This window comes from Hyperolius riggenbachi, chromosome 8 (assembly GCF_040937935.1).
Source record: "Hyperolius riggenbachi isolate aHypRig1 chromosome 8, aHypRig1.pri, whole genome shotgun sequence".
Lineage (NCBI taxonomy): Eukaryota > Metazoa > Chordata > Amphibia > Anura > Hyperoliidae > Hyperolius > Hyperolius riggenbachi.
The window spans coordinates 29,419,705-29,440,799 of NC_090653.1; the positions used below are offsets into that span (position 1 = coordinate 29,419,705).

The window sequence follows — 21,095 nt, forward strand, 5'->3', positions numbered from 1 at the left end:
GTATGGCTATAAATACATTTATTGAAAAGTACCGCAAAGGTGCATGCAGACTGAAAGACACACAGACAGAAAGTATTTCTGCTTATATTTCAAGATGAAAAAAAAACAGTTATGAATAAAATGCAAAGTCAGCTCTCAGAGCAAAAAAGTGTACTTTGGAAATTTGTAATTTCTAAATGAATAATAATACCTATGCACAAAAGCAAATATGATAACCGTATGACATATAAAAAGTAGGAAAACATGTATTTATTGAATATTATGTCAGAGTTTTATACCGCTTTAAAAGCAACAGTCATGACATCACACTGTGGGAGGGGTTTCACCACATTATCAGCCATACAGGCGTCCCTGATGATCTATTAGAGAAAAGGTAAAGATTTCTCCTGGGAAAGGAGAAAACTACGTGTAGTTTTACGCAATTACGCTTCACCAAACTACGGCTTCGAAATCAAATATTCGCTTCGTATGCATTTCGTAGACTACGTGTTATAATACGCAATTACGCGTAGTGCGAAGTGTAGTGTATGCGGATGCTTATTTATACCGGGAACTCTTCTATGCGTACATTCCCCTTTCCACTGCGTAAATTTGTAAGCATACAATCGCACGCGGAAAATTAGATGCGAGTAACGCATGTGTAGTTCACTACGCAATACACATGTTAACTACGCATAGTGGGCGTAAGCTACGCGTATCGGTACTTCGCAACGCGTAAATTCGTATGCATAGTTTTGAAACTTCACCTACAAACTACGATGCGTAGATGCAAAATACGATGCGTAAAATTCGCACTGGCGTAGTTTCTGCTCATCCCTGATTGGAATGAAGTTCAATACTTGGTTAAAGTTCCTATTTAAATAATAGGCAAAATTCCATAGAATACAGACATTATCCCAGGTTGATTCTATAAATGTAGGCCCTTCTCCGTCTTCAGGAAACAGTCTTATAATATTTGAGCTTCCGCAGTAGAGCTGACTTCACGTCTTTATTTTTCAAGCTGTAGATAAGGGGGTTGAGCATAGGGATCAGAGCCGTGTTAAACAAACTTAAAAGTTTGCTGGATTTGAAAGTGCCACTTGGTGTCAGGTACTGGCAAACAAGAGTAGTGTACTGAAGGGTAACGATGGTTAGGTGTGAGGAACACGTGTAGAAAGCTTTAGATCTGCCTACATTGGACTTGATTTTTATTATGGTGGCAATGATGAACATGTAGGAGATGAAGGTGAAGAGGAAAGGAGTGAAGGTGGAAAGTAAAACACCTTCCGTGAAGATCAGCAGTTGCAAAATGGAGGTATCGCTGCAAGTCAGCTTCATCAGTGGTACGAAGTCACAGAAGAAGTGGTCAATTATATTGGAAGCGTAACAAGAAAATTGTGATAGTATGATCAATGCAGGAAGAATCTGTAGAAGACTAAAGGTCCAACAGGATGTGGCCAAAACAACACAGACTTTACTATTCATGACAGTGGAATAATGTAAAGGTCTACAAATGGCAACATACCGATCATAGCTCATGGCCGAGAGCAGCATCAGTTCATTGCCAGATAACCACGAGAACACAGATACCTGTGCCATGCAGCTTATAAATGACACGGCATTATCTCCTGTTAAAGGGATAACTAGATTCTTATGCAGTGTAACTGTACTGGAGGAAATGTCGAGAACAGATAGGTTGCACAGGAAGAAGTACATGGGTGTGTGAAGATGAAAGTCCAGGCAAACCAAAAAAACAATGGTCATGTTGCCACCAAGAGTGATGAGATAAATGAGAAGAACCAGGAGGAAGGTCAGGGCCTGAGACTCAGGGTCATCTGAAATTCCCGTAAGAATGAAGTAGGTCACCATCGTCACATTCTTCTCATTCATCTTTTTCGTTATAAGCTAGTGACAAATTTAGTTGACTTCTGGCAATTCTAACTGAAGTCGTTTTGAAAAATCATTCATGATCCCAAAATTCAGTCTGTGATGGGTAAAGGCAGATGAGTACCTGATGTGGGATAGTGACATTGTAGATGATTATTTCAAAATCAAATTAAGCTATTAATCAGACTTTTATAAGGTTTGTATCATGTTCTAAGCATATTTGTTTTATGTATTTATAAATTATACTGAAGTCTGATGTGAATGTTACACAGGATGGACAACATTTATATTGTGCTTTTCTCCTGGAAAACTCAAAGTACTAGCCACTAGGGTGCACTCTATAGGCAGTAGCAGTGTTAGGAAGTCTTGCCCAAGGTCTCCATACTGAATAGGTGCTGAATTACTGAACAGGAAGAGACGAGATTGGAACCCTGTTCTATGTCAGAGGCAAAGCCCATAACCTGTACACTATCCAGCCAGGATGGAAAGTGGTCAACAAATGATTGGGAACCATGTAAACTCCTCCTGATGTTTTTGTTAGAGTTTTTGATAGTTTTGTGAGCAGAATGCTCCCTTCATTGTTCCCTGAAATGTGTATGTTATATAAGTTTCCAGACTTGATAGCTGAAAATCGGCCCTATTGTTATTACAGATTGGGTTAGATAAAATGATCTTCCTATTTCACCGATATATAAAAAACAGAGGTGCCAAAAAAAATAAAATCCACTAAAATCAATTTAAAAATGGGTGGTAGTTGTGGACCTCCAATAAACCTTTTGTTTCCCTCAATCAGACCATTTGTGTCATCGATTGGGAGGTAAGTCCACCACCACTGTTTTTCAAATATCTGCAGCTTTTGTCCACCTTTGGTGGGGGGTGTTCACCTTACTGCCACATCTACAAAGAGCGACTTCTTAACCCAAGTGGTGTTGGGTATAATCTCCCCATCTGCCTTTACAGTAGTTGACTTAGTGGTAACCCACACTTGTGAATATTATTTCACTATAGGATATTCTTTACCAATACAGCTCATTACATATTTAACTATAGTAGGCTCTCGATTTCCCCTTTTTATCTTTTTACAAGTTCTATGTATCTCACTTATTAAAGTTACATTTGAATATTGCTTTCTCTTGCTTATAATATGCATCAAAATACTGCTGAAAAAATACAACATCAGCTATTCCCTATTTCTGATCTCCATTTTCCGATTTCAGAGGAGTCTTTTTTTTGGCCATGTTTTGCACCCTCTGATTGGCCAAATACTTCTGAGTTGACTCTGCATTCTTCTATGATTAGGCCAAAAATAATAATCCAATATTTCCACAGAAATACAGTTTTCATTTTCCGTTTTCCAAGGAGTCTTTTTTCTAGGCATTTTTTGCATTCTCTGATTGGCCAAATATTTCCAAGTTGACTCTGCATTCTCCAATTGGTCCAATGCTTCAAATTCTGTAATGGGTTAAAATCACAGAGTTGCGGAAATGTGGTATTTCTGCGGAAACACGGTTTCCGATTGAAAATGCAGGAATTTCAATTCTGCAAAATCTGAATAAGCGTCCCTAATTATGGAGTCATTTTCTTATCTACCAACAAGACATACCGTATATACTCGCATATAGGCCGAATTTTTCAGCACAAAAACCGTGCTGAAAAGTCACCCCCTCGGCCTATATGCGAGTCACCAACTTGCTGATCTGACCTGATCATCGGATGCCCGTGGGGAGAGAATGCCAGGAGCGATCGGATGTTCTCAGAGAGAAGAGCAGTAGCCGTCACATGCCCTGGGGGGAGAGCAGAGCAGGAGAGATGGATGGCCAGATCACAGCAGGAGCGCTTCTCTGAGCACGTAATCTCGTGCTTCCTGCTGTGTCTGCAGCTTGTGATCTTATTGGCTATTTACCCTGCCTGCTCAGACAGCCAGCCAATGAGAAAACTGACAGGCACAGCTCCTCCAGCGCGTCATTTGAAATGGCAGAAGGCATCCGAGATCTGCGTTCCTGCCTCTGCCTGATCAGCGCTGAGTTCTCTCTCCCAACTGTCTGCCTGTAGAAGATAATATACAGGGACACTGTGCAGATAACAGCTACTCTGCTGGGTAAGGACACCTCCTCCCCCTCTTCATTTATCACTTCTGCCTCCCACTGGCCAGGAATGTTTACACTAGCCAGCATATCTCTGCATCTCCAGTGTAACCCTTTCACTGCTGTTATGCTCTGATTCAGCTTGGCTTGCAGCATTGGGACTTTGTAAGTAATATGCATATATATGCACATTTTTGCTTCCACTTGGTGCTGCATAGTAATATGGACTATTCCTTGGATGTAACCCTTTCACTGTTGATGTACACAGCTGGTTTTAGCTGATCTAGCTTGCAGCATTGGGGCTTTCTGCGTAATATGCATATATGCATATCTGCTTTTATGGTATGCAACTGTTTCATTTTCCTGGCTGTATGCTTAAATTCTAAATTCTGCATCAATCTGCTTAATTATAAGTGTTAATAATTGGGGCTTCTTCCTGTGTTACCATTTGCCTATTTCATTTCATTAGCCACAATTTGCATATCTTTAGACTGGCCCTGCCCCTGTGTGGCTAGTGTCTAGTATATTCACAGCTGCAATCAGTCTGCTTGTTAGCATCAATCTAGTCAGGGATATATTAGCAGATCATATAGTCAGCATGACCTTGGTCAGCAGTGTATACATTTAAGCGTATACATTTAAAGGGTATTAATTTTAAGGGTACTTTAGACAAACCGAATTATACCAGAATTGAGCCAGAAGGGAACAGAAGTGAACTAGCACAAAATTCTGGGCTGCTGATTTTCTACACCCTGCATTGAAAGACCTCAAATACCATATTGAACATACACCACCTAAACATACAGCCAGCTAAATTTAAGCACTGCACACCCGCTTACCAAACTGCTGATGGTTTCACCGTGCCTCACTAACCACACTACTGCTGATCTTCACTGGCTGCTTCACTGCTGAACTCCCCACCAACTGATCCATCGCCTACCTCCAGACAAGCTACTTCATTACCATCCAGACACCCCATCTACCAATCACACACAGCTGGATTTTTTTTTTGCCATCATTGATGTTCTGCCAACTTCACTGCTGATCTCCTGTGGACTACTCCTTACCAGATTGATTACTGATGCAACTTTGCTGAACCCCTTCAGCCACATCATTGGTGACATTTACCTCATTTTGGTCTAACTGCTGTCCCCCTGTCTATGCTTCCACTCTCCACACCCCATCCTACCTTATCCCATCAGTACAAAATGTCCCCTCCTGTTCACTCCCTTACCCCTCCACCATTTCCTAGCCATCTCCCTCCCCATCTCGCTCTCCCCCATCACCACATGCTCTACCTCCACCTCCTTCTACTCCTTGTCCCCCTTCTGTTTCCCCGCACCCTCTCCCCTTCTGCCCTTAGACTCCCTTTTGGCCCTCAACCCCCATGCACCTCCCTTCCCCCCCCCCCCCCCCCCAAACTCTACCCACACACCCCCTTGGCATAACCTTATTCCGATCCATCCTACCCCTAGGCATTCGCTCCGTGTTTCCTGTGGCCTCTGGAATGCCAGGTCCACCCGCAATAAGCTGCTCTCTGGAAATCGCTACCTCCAGCCACCAGTCTCGCCCCCACTTAATACCTTCTCACAAGATCTCAAGACTCACCCTTTCATGCTCACATACCCCCCTACACCAGCACCATAATATGTTCTGTTAGACACCCTCTCAACAGATGCACCTATTGTCTCCACCCCCACCCTTTAGATTGTAAGCCTCTGGCAGGGCCATCTCCCTTAGTGTTTCCAGCTTGATTATGCAATTTTACTGACAATCACCCCTCTTGTGGACTAGAACAGGCTCTATTTTGAATTATGACACTGTATTATCAAATCATTTGCATGATCTTGTTTTGTTGTGAGTTTCCTGTATGTCCTACCTTGTATGTTAACCCTTTTATCTATTGTGCAGCGCTGCGTAATATGTTGGCGCTATATAAATACAATAAATAATAATAATAATGCACATTTTTGCTTCCACCTGGTGCTGCACAGTAATATGTTGCCTACCCCCTGGATGCAACCCTTCCACTGCTGGTGTTAGCTGATGTAACTTGGCTTGCAGCACTGGCACTTTGTAGTTAACGGTCATGCATATATGCACATTTTTGTTTCCACTTTGTGCTGCATTCTTATTTGTTGACTACCTTTCTGAGACAAGCTTATGCACTTTGGGTCCTATGTGAGAAAGGCTATTTACAAATGTTCTGTTTGTTATAATAATTACCAGTTAAATGCTGCAGGCTACTGCATCTGTTCAATATAGGGGTGATTTTTGTTTCATTTCATATGAGGGTTATTAGTGGTGGGAGGGGAAGCCTCGGGAGCCTCTGCATTTCTTACCCTCGGCCTATATGCGAGTCAATCCTTTTTTCCTAGTTTCTGAGGTAAATGTTGGGGGTCGGCTTATATGGGGGTCGGCTTATATGCGAGTATATACGGTACTCCAATACGCACATAGGTTGTAGCATGGTATCAAGGCCTCTTTCACGTTTGCATATACCAACTGTCAGCTACAACCGAGGATCTGCAGCATGTTGCAAGTGCTTAGCACAAACAGTTTTATGGCATCCATCCTCTTCACTGCAAAAATATTGTAAAAATGTAAAATTGCATACACATACAGAAAACAATATTTTGTCAGAACTGAAATATACCAGTTGCTACAGTATATCAGCAGCTGTCAGTTACAACTGAATGTGCAAAGTAATGTCCATGTTTCCCTATGGATATGGGTGATATTACAGTGTAACAGTCTGCTGACCAGGAAGCTGTTATGGGGTAATGGTCATTTTTAAAATGGGGGACAGAGAATTCCATCGATCACAGTGGACAAATAGGACGCAGGAGAGGAGATAGAGATTGATGAGTAGACTACACAGGAGGTAAGTATGACCTGTGTATGGTTATTTTGACTGTTTATTTTCAGTTCAGGTTCTCTTTAAAGTACTTACCACCCCTTAAACTTACAAAAAAAAACACATTGGCCTCAATTCACTTAGATCATGCTGGAGATAATAAGGCAAGAGAAAACTTACCACCACACAGTGAGAGAGTTATCTTATCTCTTCATTCCTTATGTTACCTTCTCTGTAGTTAATTTACCTCCTCTGTAGTTAATTTACCTTCTCTGTAGTTATTTTCACACGCAGTTAAAGAGACGCTGAAGCGAAAAAAAAATGATATCGTGAATTGGTTGTGTACTATGAATAATTACTAAAAGATTAGCAGCAAAGAAAATATTCTCATACTTTTATTTTCAGGTATATAGTGTTTTTTCTAACATTGCATCATTCTATAATATGTGCAGATTACACAACACTCAGCATTCAAAATGAGTCTTTCAGAGCAGTCTGTGAAGCAATGACCTCTCCTCTAGCAGAGGAAAAGTAAACAGTTCACTTACAGTTGAGATAATAAAAGTCAGATAACAGCCCTCTCCACCACTAACTTAGTCGGAGAGCTTAATGGCTTGTTTGTATAGAGATAACAACTGGAGTTTCTCAACTCTTCCTGTACTGGAAACAATTAGACTGATGTATCTGATCTTAATGTTTTATTTCTTAGCTGTACTGCACATACAAATCATAATATCATCATTTTTTTTCCGCTTCAGTGTCTCTTTAATTAACAGCCTGTCTTTAACTCTGGAGTTATTTTAAGGATTGGAGAGTTAACTTAAAGACAGAAGAGTTAACTTTAGGTTTGCCTGAGGTAAAATGTTTCCTGAATACTACATGCCTTATCGCCATGGTGACCACTCTAGAAACGTTATTAAAGACAGGAGATAAGCTTAGTGAATTGAGGCCATTGTCAACTCCATGCCATTGTTTTATATACCACTTGTATGTAATGCATGTGTATTATTTTATCTCTATATGAATGTGTAGGGAGAAATTGCTCACAAAAATGAGTATAGTTAACCTAGCTATCATTACAACACTTATATACTCTAACTATCATGCTATCACGACCATGCTTTTACACAAAAATACATGAAGCACCATAAAGTTTACTTTTTATCTTATATACTTGTATTGAAATTAAACATGAATAGTCAAAATAAAATAGTACAATGTAAAAATACACAATGATGTGCAAAAGAGAGGAAACTCTGCTTTTAAACTAAACAACTGTAAAGACATGAACAAGTGCAAGACAGGAAGTATTTTTAAACATTAAAGCGTAACTGTCGGGCATACAATCAAAAATCAATTCTTTATTTTTATCTGGTAATCAAGTAATAAGGATGCTAACCAGGTAATCCAAAAGTTAAAAACTCTATTACTTTTCTTGTTTATAAATGATCATTCCCCAGTTTACCTGACTCTTATTTGGTACGTTGCCGCAAAAAGGAAGTTGCAGGGCATGCTGGGTTGTCTTTTTTTGCTTCTTTTTTTCCCCTCAGACTAAACAGAGCAAACTAAACAGACTAAACAGAACTATACAGAAGCAAAAAAAGACAACCCAGCATGCTTTGCAACTTCCTTTTTGCGGCAACGTACCAAATAAGAGTCTGGTAAACTGGGGAATGATCATTTATCAACAATAAAAGTAATAGAGAATTTAACTTTTGCATTGCCTGGTTAGCATCCTTATTACTTGTTTACCAGATAAAAATAAAGAATAGATTGTTGATTTTATGCCCGACAGTTACACTTTAATATAATAACCACAACAACCAAGTGATGCACCTTTTAAAATAAATACGGTGAGGCTTTCAATATAAAAGGACATGGGGAATATATATATATATATATATATATATATATATATATATATATATATATATATATATGTGTGTGTGTGTGTATGTATATGTATGTATGTATATATATATGTATGTATATATATATATATATATATATATATATATAATTGTATCTTGACATAATCCCATATTTCTAAAGTTTTGTAGTGTGACAATCCCATGCATGATTGTTGCTAGCTCATATCCAATTGAAATTATTCCATTAGTTATAATATTATGATATTACCATGTTTACTGCATGGACACAATCCATGCTTTGTACACTGTTTGTGTCATAGTTTGCAGGAAGGTAAAATACCAGACCACAGAAATTCTCTTTTTTTTAGACTGATACACTGTATTTTTTGCACTATAAGACTCACTTTTTCGCCCCAAAAATGGGGAAAAAAAGTCACTGCGTCTTATAGTCCAAATGCAGGGAGTTCCGGACTTAAACGCCTGCCAATACAAATCTCCAACCCGCCGCAATGTCGGGAACTCTCTGTACTGTGCCCATGCAGAGGAGGACACAGGGGGACACAAAGGGGCATAGTGTAGGACACAGGAGGACAAAAGGGGGACACAAGGAGAAACAAGAGGTACAAGGGAGCATGAAGTACAAAGGGGACATAATCCACTAGATACCCCTTCACCATGGATGCACCAGGTGTAGTATATATGTTTTTTCACCTGTTTTTTGTCCTCTAAACCTAGGTGCATCCTATGGTCAGGAGCGTCTTATAGTCCGAAAAATATGGTAACTTGAAGGTTTCAAGGAACTCTGGCAAAAAAAAAAAAAAAAAAACATTAAAGAGTCTTCTTCAGTTTCCTCTAATACCCCTAACATCAGCTATAATACATAGACCACAAAACAAAAATAGAATGCATTGTGACTGTTATATGCAATAAACACCATGCTACAGTGTAGAGACAGCTCTTGATATTTGCAGACATTTAAAAGAGTGTTTATACCCTTCTGATAAATCCTCTGTGAGCTGGACTCTCCGAGGAACACCATGAGAGAGCAATTAGTTTCAAGAATAGCATCTGGAATATCTGCACAATCATTTTATCTTTAATTAGCATTGGTCTTTGTGATAGGCAAGGCACAGTGTATTAAAATTATTCAGCTTTGTTAACACTACTGGTCACTGGTTAGAACCAGATGAAAAGTTTCTAAAGCTATCATTCATCAAATAGAGTAACTCATTTAAAGCAAACCGGAAGTAAAAATAAACATATGAGATGAAGTGTACGTGTAGTACAGTTGAGAAATAGAACATTAGTAGCAAAGAAAGAGTTTCATATTGTTTTCCAGTACAGGAAGAGTTCAAAAACTTCAGTTGTCTATGTAAAAAAGCTTCTCTGAGCTATTTAAACCCAACTTGGGTCGATTACAGTCCTGTTTTCTGAAGCACTTGAACAGCCAAGAAACAGTTAGAGATGGTCTGCGATAAGGTTTTATTGCACGTAAGTTCAAAGGGTCATTAGCTCTGCTCTGTTTTATAGCTTAAAATACAGAGTGTGGTTTGTAAAATGGAATATGACAGAATGATGAAATGTTATAAAAAAAAAAAAAAACTACATAAATGAAAATAAAAATATGAGACTCTTTTTTTTGCTACTATTGTTCTATTCATTATCCGTACTACACATACAATTTATTATATCATAATTTTGTTCCCCGCTTCAGATTTGCTTTGCTTTAAAGAAAAACTTCACTGTACATACCTTTTGTACAATATGTTTTAATAAATTATATGGGCAATGTTTCCCCCATTCTTAAATTTATCAGAGATGGCATCAACTTTACTGCTAGCAAGTGGAATCAATGTAGAATTTTTTTTTTCTTCTCTGTAAAGTGAAGAGCATTTCTGACTTTGAAATCAGGATAATTAATATGAAAATAGACCTCCTGTTTTGTTTTGTTTTTTGTTACGTTCTCCTATGTGTCTCTTTGTCATGGAGAACACGAACCACAAGGATTTTGTAATGATCTGCTCAGCTGCCTGTGCAGGCAGGCAGCTTTTTGACCATTGTTTAGGTTTGCATGCTGCAGGACTCTGGAAAGAAGAGCTTCTGTCAGTTTTGCAGCTTGTGCTGTGGATCCTGTCTCTCGCTTGTTCCTGTTTTTGTGTGTCTGTCTTGTCTGAGGCTCGGTGAGGTAACCGTTAAGCAAGAGCTCGCGTCCTCTGTTTTATGTTTGTCTGTCGGTGGTTAGTTAGGCATGCTTGTCCCTGTTGTGCTTATCACGCGGGGGCCGCGCACGAACGCGTGCACTGTTGCGAATGAGTGCGGTGTTTGCGTTCAGTTAGCGTTTGTTGTTTTCTTTACCATCTCGTTGTATGATTTGCTGTGCCTTTGCTATCCTCGTATTCTGTTCTGATCTGCCTTGTGTCACTTCTGGCAATCGCCTTTCTTGCGGTTGCATTTCTGTTTCGTATCTGCTGTTGTGTGTGCGCTGTCGCGGGGTGGCGACTAGATTGGCGCACACACATACAACCTGTCCCTTTGCTCGTTCTCATTCGCAATCGCTTCTCTTGCGATTGCGTTCTGCGCTTCGTACAATTCCTGTCTGGCATTTGTGGAGGTACAGAGGATTGGTTCCTCTGCACTCCCCAGCGCCATCTGCCGACAGGAATTTTCCCTCTACGGGTGCGTAGCACCTCTTGCTGGGTTCCTGCACTTATACGATTGTGGAGGATTTCCGCCGTATCAGCGCACACGTTGTGCGCTGATCACGGAGAAAGTTCCACAATCGTTACAGATTTTTTTTTTGGTCCCTAGCCTTGTGGAAAGGACTAGGGGGCATGATCTGCACATGGAAAAACATGGTTGCTATTTATTTAGAAAACAGTTCTTTATAGTAAGAATATTTCAAATGCTGTATGTATTATTTATTTATTGTATTTATAAAGAGCCAACATATTACGCAGCGCTGAACATTAGTTTAGGTTGCAGACAATATTTAGGGGTGACATACAGCAAAATGACAATACCTGAATATAAGAAAGACCAGATCACGCAGCACAGTATGAGTGAAAGGTAATGCTTAGTCAGTCACTGGATGGGAGCATGGAGATTAGGCAAGTTAGGTTCACTCAGATGCATAGCATGGGGTCACAGTAATGGAGGCGCATGATCAGGTAGGACACAAAAGGAGGAGGACCAAGCCCAAAGGCTTACAATCTAGAGGGAGAGGTAAGGACACGAATGGTAGGGGACCAGAGTTCAGCTGTGGGTTTAGAGCACTAGTGAGGGGTGGTAGGCCAGAGTGAAAAGAGGAGTTTTGAGGGCCTTCTTGAAGATGTTGAAGGAGGGGGCTGCCTTAATAGGTGGAGGTAGGGAGTTCCATAGTGTTGGAGGAGCTCTTGAGAAGTCCTGGAGGCGTGCATGGGACTGGGTGATGCGGGGGGCAGTTAGGCGAAGTTCATTGGAAGAACGGAGTGAGTATTACCACAAGAAGTAGTTATGGGAAATTCTATATCTGCATTTAAGGAGCGCTTAGAAGCTTTCCTTGCAATGAAAGACATCCATGGCTATAATTACTAGGTAATTCCTGGCGGTGTTGATCCAGGGATTTTATCTGACTGCCATCTGTCAATTGATCGAGAAGGATTTTTTTTCTCCCTTTAGGGCTAATTGGTCCAAGCCTTGAAGGGGTTTTTCATCATCCTCTGGTTCAACTGAGATAACTGAGATATGCCTTGCAACTGAGGGAAGGCACCGAACCCAGAAGTCCGTCGGGTAGGTGTTCCTCCGCCATCTTGGAGAAGTGAGAGGAGCAGCATGGGACTCCGCGGCTGGAGGGTAACAAGCGATCATTAACCTCGCCGTCCTTACAGTAGCCAGCGCTGGAGAGAGGAAAGTTGAGTTTAACAAGCAATTGTTATGGTACAACCCTGAACATCCGAGTTTTCAAATGAGCTTATCTGCCATCTCTGCCATGGCAGTCATGTGACACAGAAGAGAGATGAAGAGATCAAAAAAAACTAGTGATTAGACACAAATGAGGGGGAATTAGACAGACTAAACTCTCTAAATACATACAGGGTGTATTTATCTATGTTTTCCTTCTGACCTATGCAAAAGTTCAAGTCCACTTTAAGGACAACCTCCGGATGTCCTCGGATTCGACCTCTCAAAGTAACTACAGAGAGAGGCCCAACTGAAAAAATAACAAGAGACAGACAATCAAATAAGACACTCCCCTTCGCCAATTTTTCTTTTGCTGGATCACTAGGAGAAAACAGGTTACTGAAACAACAGAAAACAAACACAAAGCATAACAAATAAAGTACTCTCCTTCACCATAGTAGCTGGATCACGCAGAAAGATACAGGTTACTCCACCAAATTTATGCACTCTCTTTCACCATTAAAAACTTGATCACAGAGAGAGATAAAATGTTAGCATACATGATACAATCAACTGAGGCATTTCCCATACCAGCTGGATCACAAGGAAAGATTTCTGGTTAGATAACCAAACAAAATATGCACTCCCTTTCACCATATTAACTGGATCACAAAGAAAGATTTCAGGTTCAGGTGTCAAAAAACAAACTTAGGCACGCCTCTTCACCATCTTAGGTGGATCACAAGTTAAGATTTCAGGTTATGGGCCATGGCATACTCAAAGTCATGTACTCCCCTTCACCGTTTAGCAGGATCACTAGGAGAGATTTCAGGTACGTGGGCAGACAGGATAAGATCCTAAAAACTACCCTGTTACTCCCCAGTAAAAACAAGAATTAGTGTCATGACTCACAATGTTTCAGACACTCTTTTTCAGAGAGGTGGGTCCTAACCAAACCTAACTATATTTCCTCTGGACCGTTCTCCAATTCCCCAATCTGAGAGGGTGAACTAGGAGGAGCCAGACCAGTAAAGCTATGGCAGGGACCCTTAATCCGTTTCTACTGAGCTCCTTCACGAATATATTGATCAATCTGAATTGCTAACTGAACAAGACCCTTAAGTCTTTTGAGTACACCAACTCTGGCCAACTCATCTTTGAGACTCTCAGATAGGCCCTTTCTAAACTGATCTTTTAAGGTGGGCTCATTCCACAGGGTATCGTCACTGCAACTCAGTGACATACTCCTCCACAGGTCTAGATCGTTGGTGGAGGGATCGCAGAGCTGTATTTGCGGAGGTCACATGACCAGGGTCGTCATAAAGTTCAGACATCTCTTTGAAAAAAGCAGACACAGATTGTACTGATACGTGGTTTTGATCTCGAAGGCAGAAGGCCCAGGCTTGAGGCTCAGCTTGAAGAAGTGATATAACCATATCCACTATCAACTGTTCAGTAGCAAAAGTTCTGGGTAACATTGAAAAATACAGGTGGCAAGCGCTTTGAAATGTCCTGAATTTGCGGCGGTCCCCAAAAACCCGCTCAGGAAGGGGCACCCTAGGTTCAGTAGCAGGTGCCACTGGGGGTGAGCATTCAGGAGTCATTGACAAAGCTCGTATTCGGTCCTCCAATAGTTGGTTCTGTTGTTGCTGACTCTGGATAGTAGAGTGGAGGATGGCAACAACGCCATACAGGCACTCAATTGGATCCTTCACATCGGCAGGATTTTCTTTTGGCTGTTGCATACTGTCAGGGTTCTTGCGAACCCTCTGTGTCCTGTTGATCCCGTCACTGTATCAAGGGACGAGCAGCACCAGTGTGTTTAGTCTAAGATAGCATGGGTCTACACCAGCGCACCCCGCTAGGGATTATGGGCTGTCACCCCTAGTGGGTGGTGGACTACTTTACTGCCTGAAGCTAGCCAGGTCACAACCCCTAGGACTACCACACCAGTGACAGGAAGAACAGAGGGTACCTGATGGGATAGAAGGGGGTACAAGCAGAGTGGACCATAAAGGTATCAGGCCAGGACAGGCTTGCTGGGCAAGCAGGCCTAACCTATAGGGATCCCAGGAAGGGCACTGAGAAGAGGAGTTCCAAGGAGGGGAACAGATAAGCAGGATAATCCTGGGAAGGGAGCTGACTGAGGGGTTTCCAGGAAGGCAGCAGACAGGTGGGGGGGATCCTGGGTAAAGAGCTGATAGTAATGGATCACAGGAGGGGTACAGACTGGCAGAGTAAGTCCCAGAGAAACTGAAAGTCTAACGGAAACTCAGGGAAGGGAGCTGACAGCTGGGAACCCAAGAGGGGTAACAGTCTGCATGCGGTGCACCCTGCTAGTGACATTATTATTATTATTATTATTATTTATTGTATTTATAAAGCGCCAACATATTACGCAGCGCTGAACATTAATTTAGGTTACAGACAATATTTAGGGGTGACATACAGCAATATGACAATACAGGAATACAAGAAAACCAGATCACACAGCACAGTATTAGTACAAGGTAATGCTTAGTCAGTCACTGGATGAAGCATGGAGATTAGGCAAGTTAGGTTCACTCAAATGCATGGAATGGGTTCACAGTAATGGAGGTGCCAGATCAGGTAGGACACAAAAGGAGGAGGACCCTGCCCAAAGGCTTACAATCTAGAGGGAGAGGTAAGGACACGAATGGTAGGGGACCAGAGTTCAGCTGTAGGTTTAGAGCACTTGTGAGGAGTAGTAGGCCAGAGTGAAAAGGTGAGTTTTGAGGGATTTCTTGAAGATGTTGAAGGAGGGGGCTGCCCTAATGGGTGGAGGTAGGGAGTTCCATAGTGTTGGAGCAGCTCTTGAGAAGTCCTGGAGGCGTGCATGGGACTGGGTGATGCGGGGGGCGGTTAGGCGAAGTTCATTGGAAGAGCGGAGTGAGCGGCTAGGTGTGTACCTCTGAGTAAGATCGGAAATGTAGGTTGGACAGGTTTTGTGGACAGATTTGTAGGTCAGACACAGTATCTTGAATCTGATTCTGGACTGGATAGGAAGCCAGTGGAGGGATTCTAGGAGGGGATCTGCCGTGGTGGAGCGATGGGAGCAGTGGATAATTCTGGCTGCCACATTCATGATGGACTGCAGTGGGGCTGTTCGGGTCATAGGGAGACCAGACAGCAGGGCATTGCAGTAGTCAAGGCGGGAAATTATGAGGGCATGGATGAGGAGTTTGGTGGTGGCAGAGGTCAGGAAAGGGCGAATCTTACAGATGTTACGAAGGTGGAAGTTGCAGGACTTTGTGAGGTTTTGGATGTGGGAAGTGAAGGAGAGTGCGGAGTCCAGGGTGACACCCAGACAGCGGGCTTGAGAGGTAGGGCGAATGGTAGTGTGGTTAACAGCGACATGCACATCTGGGAGATTCGTGGATGGCCGGGGTGGGAAGATCATAAATTCCGTTTTGTCTAGATTTAGTTTCAGGAACCTAGCAGACATTCAGGAGGAGATGGCGGATAGGCAGGAGGAGACCTTGTCCATGGTAGTGGTGGATATGTCAGGGGTGTGGAGGTAGATCTGGGTGTCATCTGCATACAGATGGTAGTTAAAACCCATGGAGGAGATAACCTTGCCAATGGAGGATGTGTATAGGGTGAACAGTAGGGGGCCAAGGACCGAACCTTGGGGGACTCCCACCGAGAGGTGGTTGGGGGTGGACGAGGACTCATTGAAGGTGGTCGTGAAGGAGCGGTTGGAGAGGTAGGATGAAAGCCAGGACAGGGCGAGATCGTGAATGCCCAAGGACTGGAGGGACTGGAGGAGTAGGGGATGATCTACTGTGTCAAAAGCTGCTGACAGGTCAAGGAGGAGGAGAATGGAGTATTTACCTTCAGCTTTAGCTAAGGCAAGGTCGTTGACCACTTTGGTGAGAGCAGTTTCGGTTGAGTGGGCAGGCCGAAATCCAGATTGGAGTGGGTCTAGCAGTGAGTTAGCATTGAGGTACTGGGTCAGGCGTTTGTGAACCAGACGCTCAAGGAGTTTTGAGGCAAAGGGGAGGAGGGAGATAGGACGGTAGTTGGAGGGTAGCGAGGGGTCGAGTGAGGGTTTCTTGAGCAGGGGTAGTACAATGGCCTGCTTGAAGTCTGTGGGGAAGGTGCCTGTGGATAGGGAGAGGTTGAACAGGGTAGTGAGGACTGGGGCCAATTCCGTGAAGTGAGGCTGGAGTAAATCCGAAGGGATGGGGTCAAGGGGGGAAGTAGTGGTATGGGAAGTCTGCAGTAGGTGGTTGACTTCCTCGGTGGTAGTAGGAGTGAAGGATGTGAGGGGAGGATAGGGTGGAGGAGGAGCTGGTTGGGAGGGGGTGGGAGGTGAAGATTGGAGATTGGATATTTCCTGGCGGATGGAGACAATTTTGTTGGTGAAGTGGGTGGCTAAATCTGTGGCAGAGAGGGAGGAAACGGAGGGTGGGGGGGTGGGTTTAAGCAGGGAGTTGAAGGTGGCAAAAAGACGCCGGGGGTTGGAAGCTTGTGCTCCGATGAGCTTGGTAAAGTATTCCTGCTTCGCATGAGCAAGGGCAGTGTGGAACTGCAGCAGGTTGGTCTTGTACTGTAGGAAATTCTGGTTAAGTCTAGTTTTTCTCCATTTCCGTTCAGTGGCGCGTCATCTTGACATCATCTTCAACTATGTCTGACCGAACCCTCTCACTTGAATGTTGCTGAACTTATGCAATTTCTGCTAGATTTGGTACTGCAGACACGGGTGTATACCATTGCACTTGATTGGCTGAAGGGCTGTCTGCTGACCATATGAAATGGCAGATTGCTGGCTAGAAGTGAGCATTTGCTTCACATGTGTTTTGCATTCAGCATTATATAGAAAAAGTGTGGGTGAATATCCTGGCGGTGGAAGCACTGGGGCTCACCTGCACTCCCCCTATTGGTGTTTCATGGTGATTCGGGGGTCCCGGGCAGTGGCAGAGCTCGGGGGCCCTGCCAACATGTGCACCAGTGCTTCCGGTCGCTTGAGACTCAGGCCCAAATTCAACTTTTTCTACTGAGTTATCCCCTAGGAGGTAATATTTATATTCTCTTTAAAATAAGTTTTAAGCATCTTACAATTGAAAAAGTACTCAAACTTTGGTAAAAAAAAGTATTATCAAAATCATTTTGAGTAGTTTTCTTGCACTTGTGCTTTAAAAGGCATTTTATGACAAGTTGTGAGACTATCACTTAGGAGAAAACTCAGGAGAAAAAGTGGGTAAAAGTAGACCTAATACAGGACTAGTGATGATGATCGTAATCTGCTAATTACGATTATGCAACATCTTGCGTAAAATTTAACAATAACAGCCATACATAATTAGGCGATGGAAATTCAATTTTGTGTAATTTTGTGCAAACTTTAGCGGTTAATAGCAAAGCCCCAACTCATGCTCTTGTCACTAATATGCTAAGTATGTTAAAGGGAATTGTGGGAACAAGTCATTGTGGGAAAACATTTTTCCTTTGACTTTTTAAAATATATTTTCTCAAAAACTACAAGGTTTTTTTGAAATTTGTTTTTTTACTTGTTCCTATTTCCCCTTAAAGAGACACTGAAGCGAAAAAAAATATATGATATAATGAATTGGTTGTGTACCATGAATAATTACTAGAAGATTAGCAGCAAAGAAAATATTCTCATACTTTTATTTTCAGGTATATAGTGTTTTTTCTAACATTGCATCATCCTATAATATGTGCAGATTACACAACACTCAGCATTCAAAATGAGTCTTTCAGAGCAGTCTGTGAACTAATGACCTCTCCTCTGGCAGAGAAAAAGTAAATAGTGCAGGAACAGTTAAGATAATAAAAGTCAGATAACAGCCCTCTTCACGACTAACTTTAGTCGGAGAGCTTAATGGCTTGTTTGCATAGAGATAACAACTGGAGTTTCTCAACTCTTCCTGTACTGGAAACAATTACACTGATGTATCTGATCTTAATGTTTTATTTCTTAGCTGTACTACACATATAAATCATAATATCATAATTTTTTTTTCCGCTTCAGTGTCTCTTTAAAGCAGTAGGAGTAGCCATACTATGCCAGTGAAAAAACACATATATAAGTAGATAAATACTTGATCTACTTACATAACACATGTATTGTACTGTCCACGTTCTGATTTCAGTTAATTTTATATAGTAAATGAAGAGAATTCTCTTCCTGGTGGGGAGCCATGTCTTTTGCCCACAGTTTAGACTAACTCATGATGTCATTTCTGCCCTTTTCTTTTTTTCTTTTCTCCTCAAATAGCTGAGTCACCTCAGCCTTGCTTGTAAACACAAGTGAGAAGGGGATCGTGTTTCAGATAAGCAGCTAGCAGGGAAATAAATGGAAGAGGAGGAATATATTATAGATAAAAAGAACCCCCAGCATGCAACTGTTTGCCACTGACTACTAAAGGGCCAGTGCTCCTAAAGTATGTGATAACTCCAAATCATAATTGCAGAAAACGTTTTGAAACTTTTGAATGCAGGATTAGAATCTTTATCACTTAATACACTCAGACCAGTTGCTGTTGAAATTTTAGTGACTATAGTATTTATATGTGCTTTGCTTTGCCTGGTCACGCAACCACTTAAGTCCACAATTACGCATGATTACAAAATTACGGTTCCTATTATGGTTACGAACAAAATGAATTATACATTTTTTCAAATTTTCGCATTCCAATTTTGCATCAGAATCACAATACAAAATTACGATTATGCAAAATTCCAACTCCTCACTATACAGTACTATACCCCGCTCTACATACATACCATGAACTAAATTAAATGTTAAAATACAGCAATTAAAGCATATGAACCTTGGGGAAGCCATAGAGCCCACAAGCAGCCTAAGAAGTTTGGCTATCACCCTGTGAGTACCGCCGGTGATTTGTGCTGGTTGGTTGAGGATGCTGGATGGTTGAGTTCCAGATTACTAGGACTCTACTGTATTTCACGCTGGTGGGATATACCAGGTATTGAGGATTGGATTGCATTTCTTCTATGTATTGGCAGGGATGGGAAGTATTGCTTTTAGTGGCAGAGGGTAATAAGCCATTAGCAGCTTCAATAGAGTTACAGTATCTCGTTTGAGATAACAAGTGCACTGCTTTTTTGACCTGAGCCAGCAGAACTTCGTGTGCTGTAAATTCTTGGAATGCTTTGATCTCTCTCTGCCAACAGAGGATATAGAAACTGAAAGCAGAAGGCCTCTACTATTGTCTCACACCACCCCCTAGTGACAAGTGGCTATAAATACACATTACAGTGGTACTTATTAAAAGCAAGGACATGTAACAAATAAGAAATAAAAAATGTGCTAAAATTGGCCTGGAGCACTTTCAAGCCTCTAAATTAATTGACTGCTAAAGGGTTAAATTAGGTTTAGGGACCTTGGTGAAAAGCATGAACTGCAAGCTAAGAGTTGACAATTTGACTGTAGGAAAATACAAGGACAGCAAATGCTGAATACACAGCACTGAGCTTGGATTACCAGTGAGGAGTTTCTATGGATGGTGTTGGTTCTAGTTCAAATGAAACCCTGTCCAGTATCACAGTGAGCAGCCTCTATCAGACGCATAACTCATTTGACTACAAAAACAGTAAAACAAGCGTGTGGCTTTAAAGAGCACCTGAAGCAACTTATAGCAAAACATAAAAACAATCAGGATTCCCATCTTTATATTAATTATCTTGTTTTCACCATCAAAAATGACTCTTACAACAATATACTGCATTATATAGAAATGTAGCCCAGCCCTCCCATTGATGCTTAGCCTAGGCTATGATATCCTACAGACTTCTGCCCCAGAGCACTCTGGGAGATCAGGTGATTTCCTGATCACTTCACATAGGAAAAAAGTAACATCCCACAGTGATTCACTTTGCCAGCAGTGAAGATGTTGGCACTGCTGATGAATGTAAGTATGTATCTGGGTGAGGTAAGATTTTAGAATGAGTAAATATTGACTAAATAATTTATGAATTCATATAGTAAAAAAAAACATTTTGTTTTATTAAAGCACAACTGACCTGAGAGAAATATGGGGGCTGCCATACATATTTCCTTTTAAACAGTACCAGTTGCCTGGAATCCTGCTGATCTTAAATGCATCAGTAATGTCTGAATCACACACCTGAAACAAGCTTGCAGCAAATGCAGTCAAACTTAAAGGGACACTTCAGCGGAAAAAAAAATGATATAATGATTTGTATGTGTAGTACAGCTAAGAAAAAAAACAGCAGCAGAGACACAAGTCTAACATTGGTTCCAGTAAAGGAAGAGCTAAAAAAAAACTCCAGTTGTTATCTATGCAAATTAGCCATTGAGCTCCACGACTTTCAAAGTCGCAGAGAACTCTGCCAGATACTTGAGATAATAAGCTTTAAAAGACAATATTAATGCCTTGATTCACTAAGCTTATCTCCTGTCTTTAATAACTCTTCTGAGCTGTTTCTACAGTTATCACCATGGTGAGAACTGCAGAATCAGCTCAGAAGAGTTATTAAAGGGGCACTACAGCGAAAAACTGTAAA

The 21,095-nt window shown here is 41.6% G+C and overlaps 1 protein-coding gene across 1 annotated transcript; it reads right to left on the reverse strand.

The window, feature by feature from the left end:
- Window positions 1-933: 933 nt before the first annotated feature.
- LOC137527253 (olfactory receptor 6C1-like) lies at window positions 934-1,869 on the reverse strand. The gene has a single exon (XM_068247758.1). It carries the CDS (start codon window positions 1,867-1,869, stop codon window positions 934-936), a length of 936 nt encoding a protein of 311 aa, XP_068103859.1.
- Between the last annotated feature and the right edge of the window lie 19,226 nt (window positions 1,870-21,095).

What these genes read in the sequence shown, in the direction of transcription:
- LOC137527253 (XM_068247758.1), bottom strand. Translation starts at nt 1,869, where the DNA reads ATGAATGAGAAGAATGTGACGATGGTGACCTACTTCATTCTTACGGGA.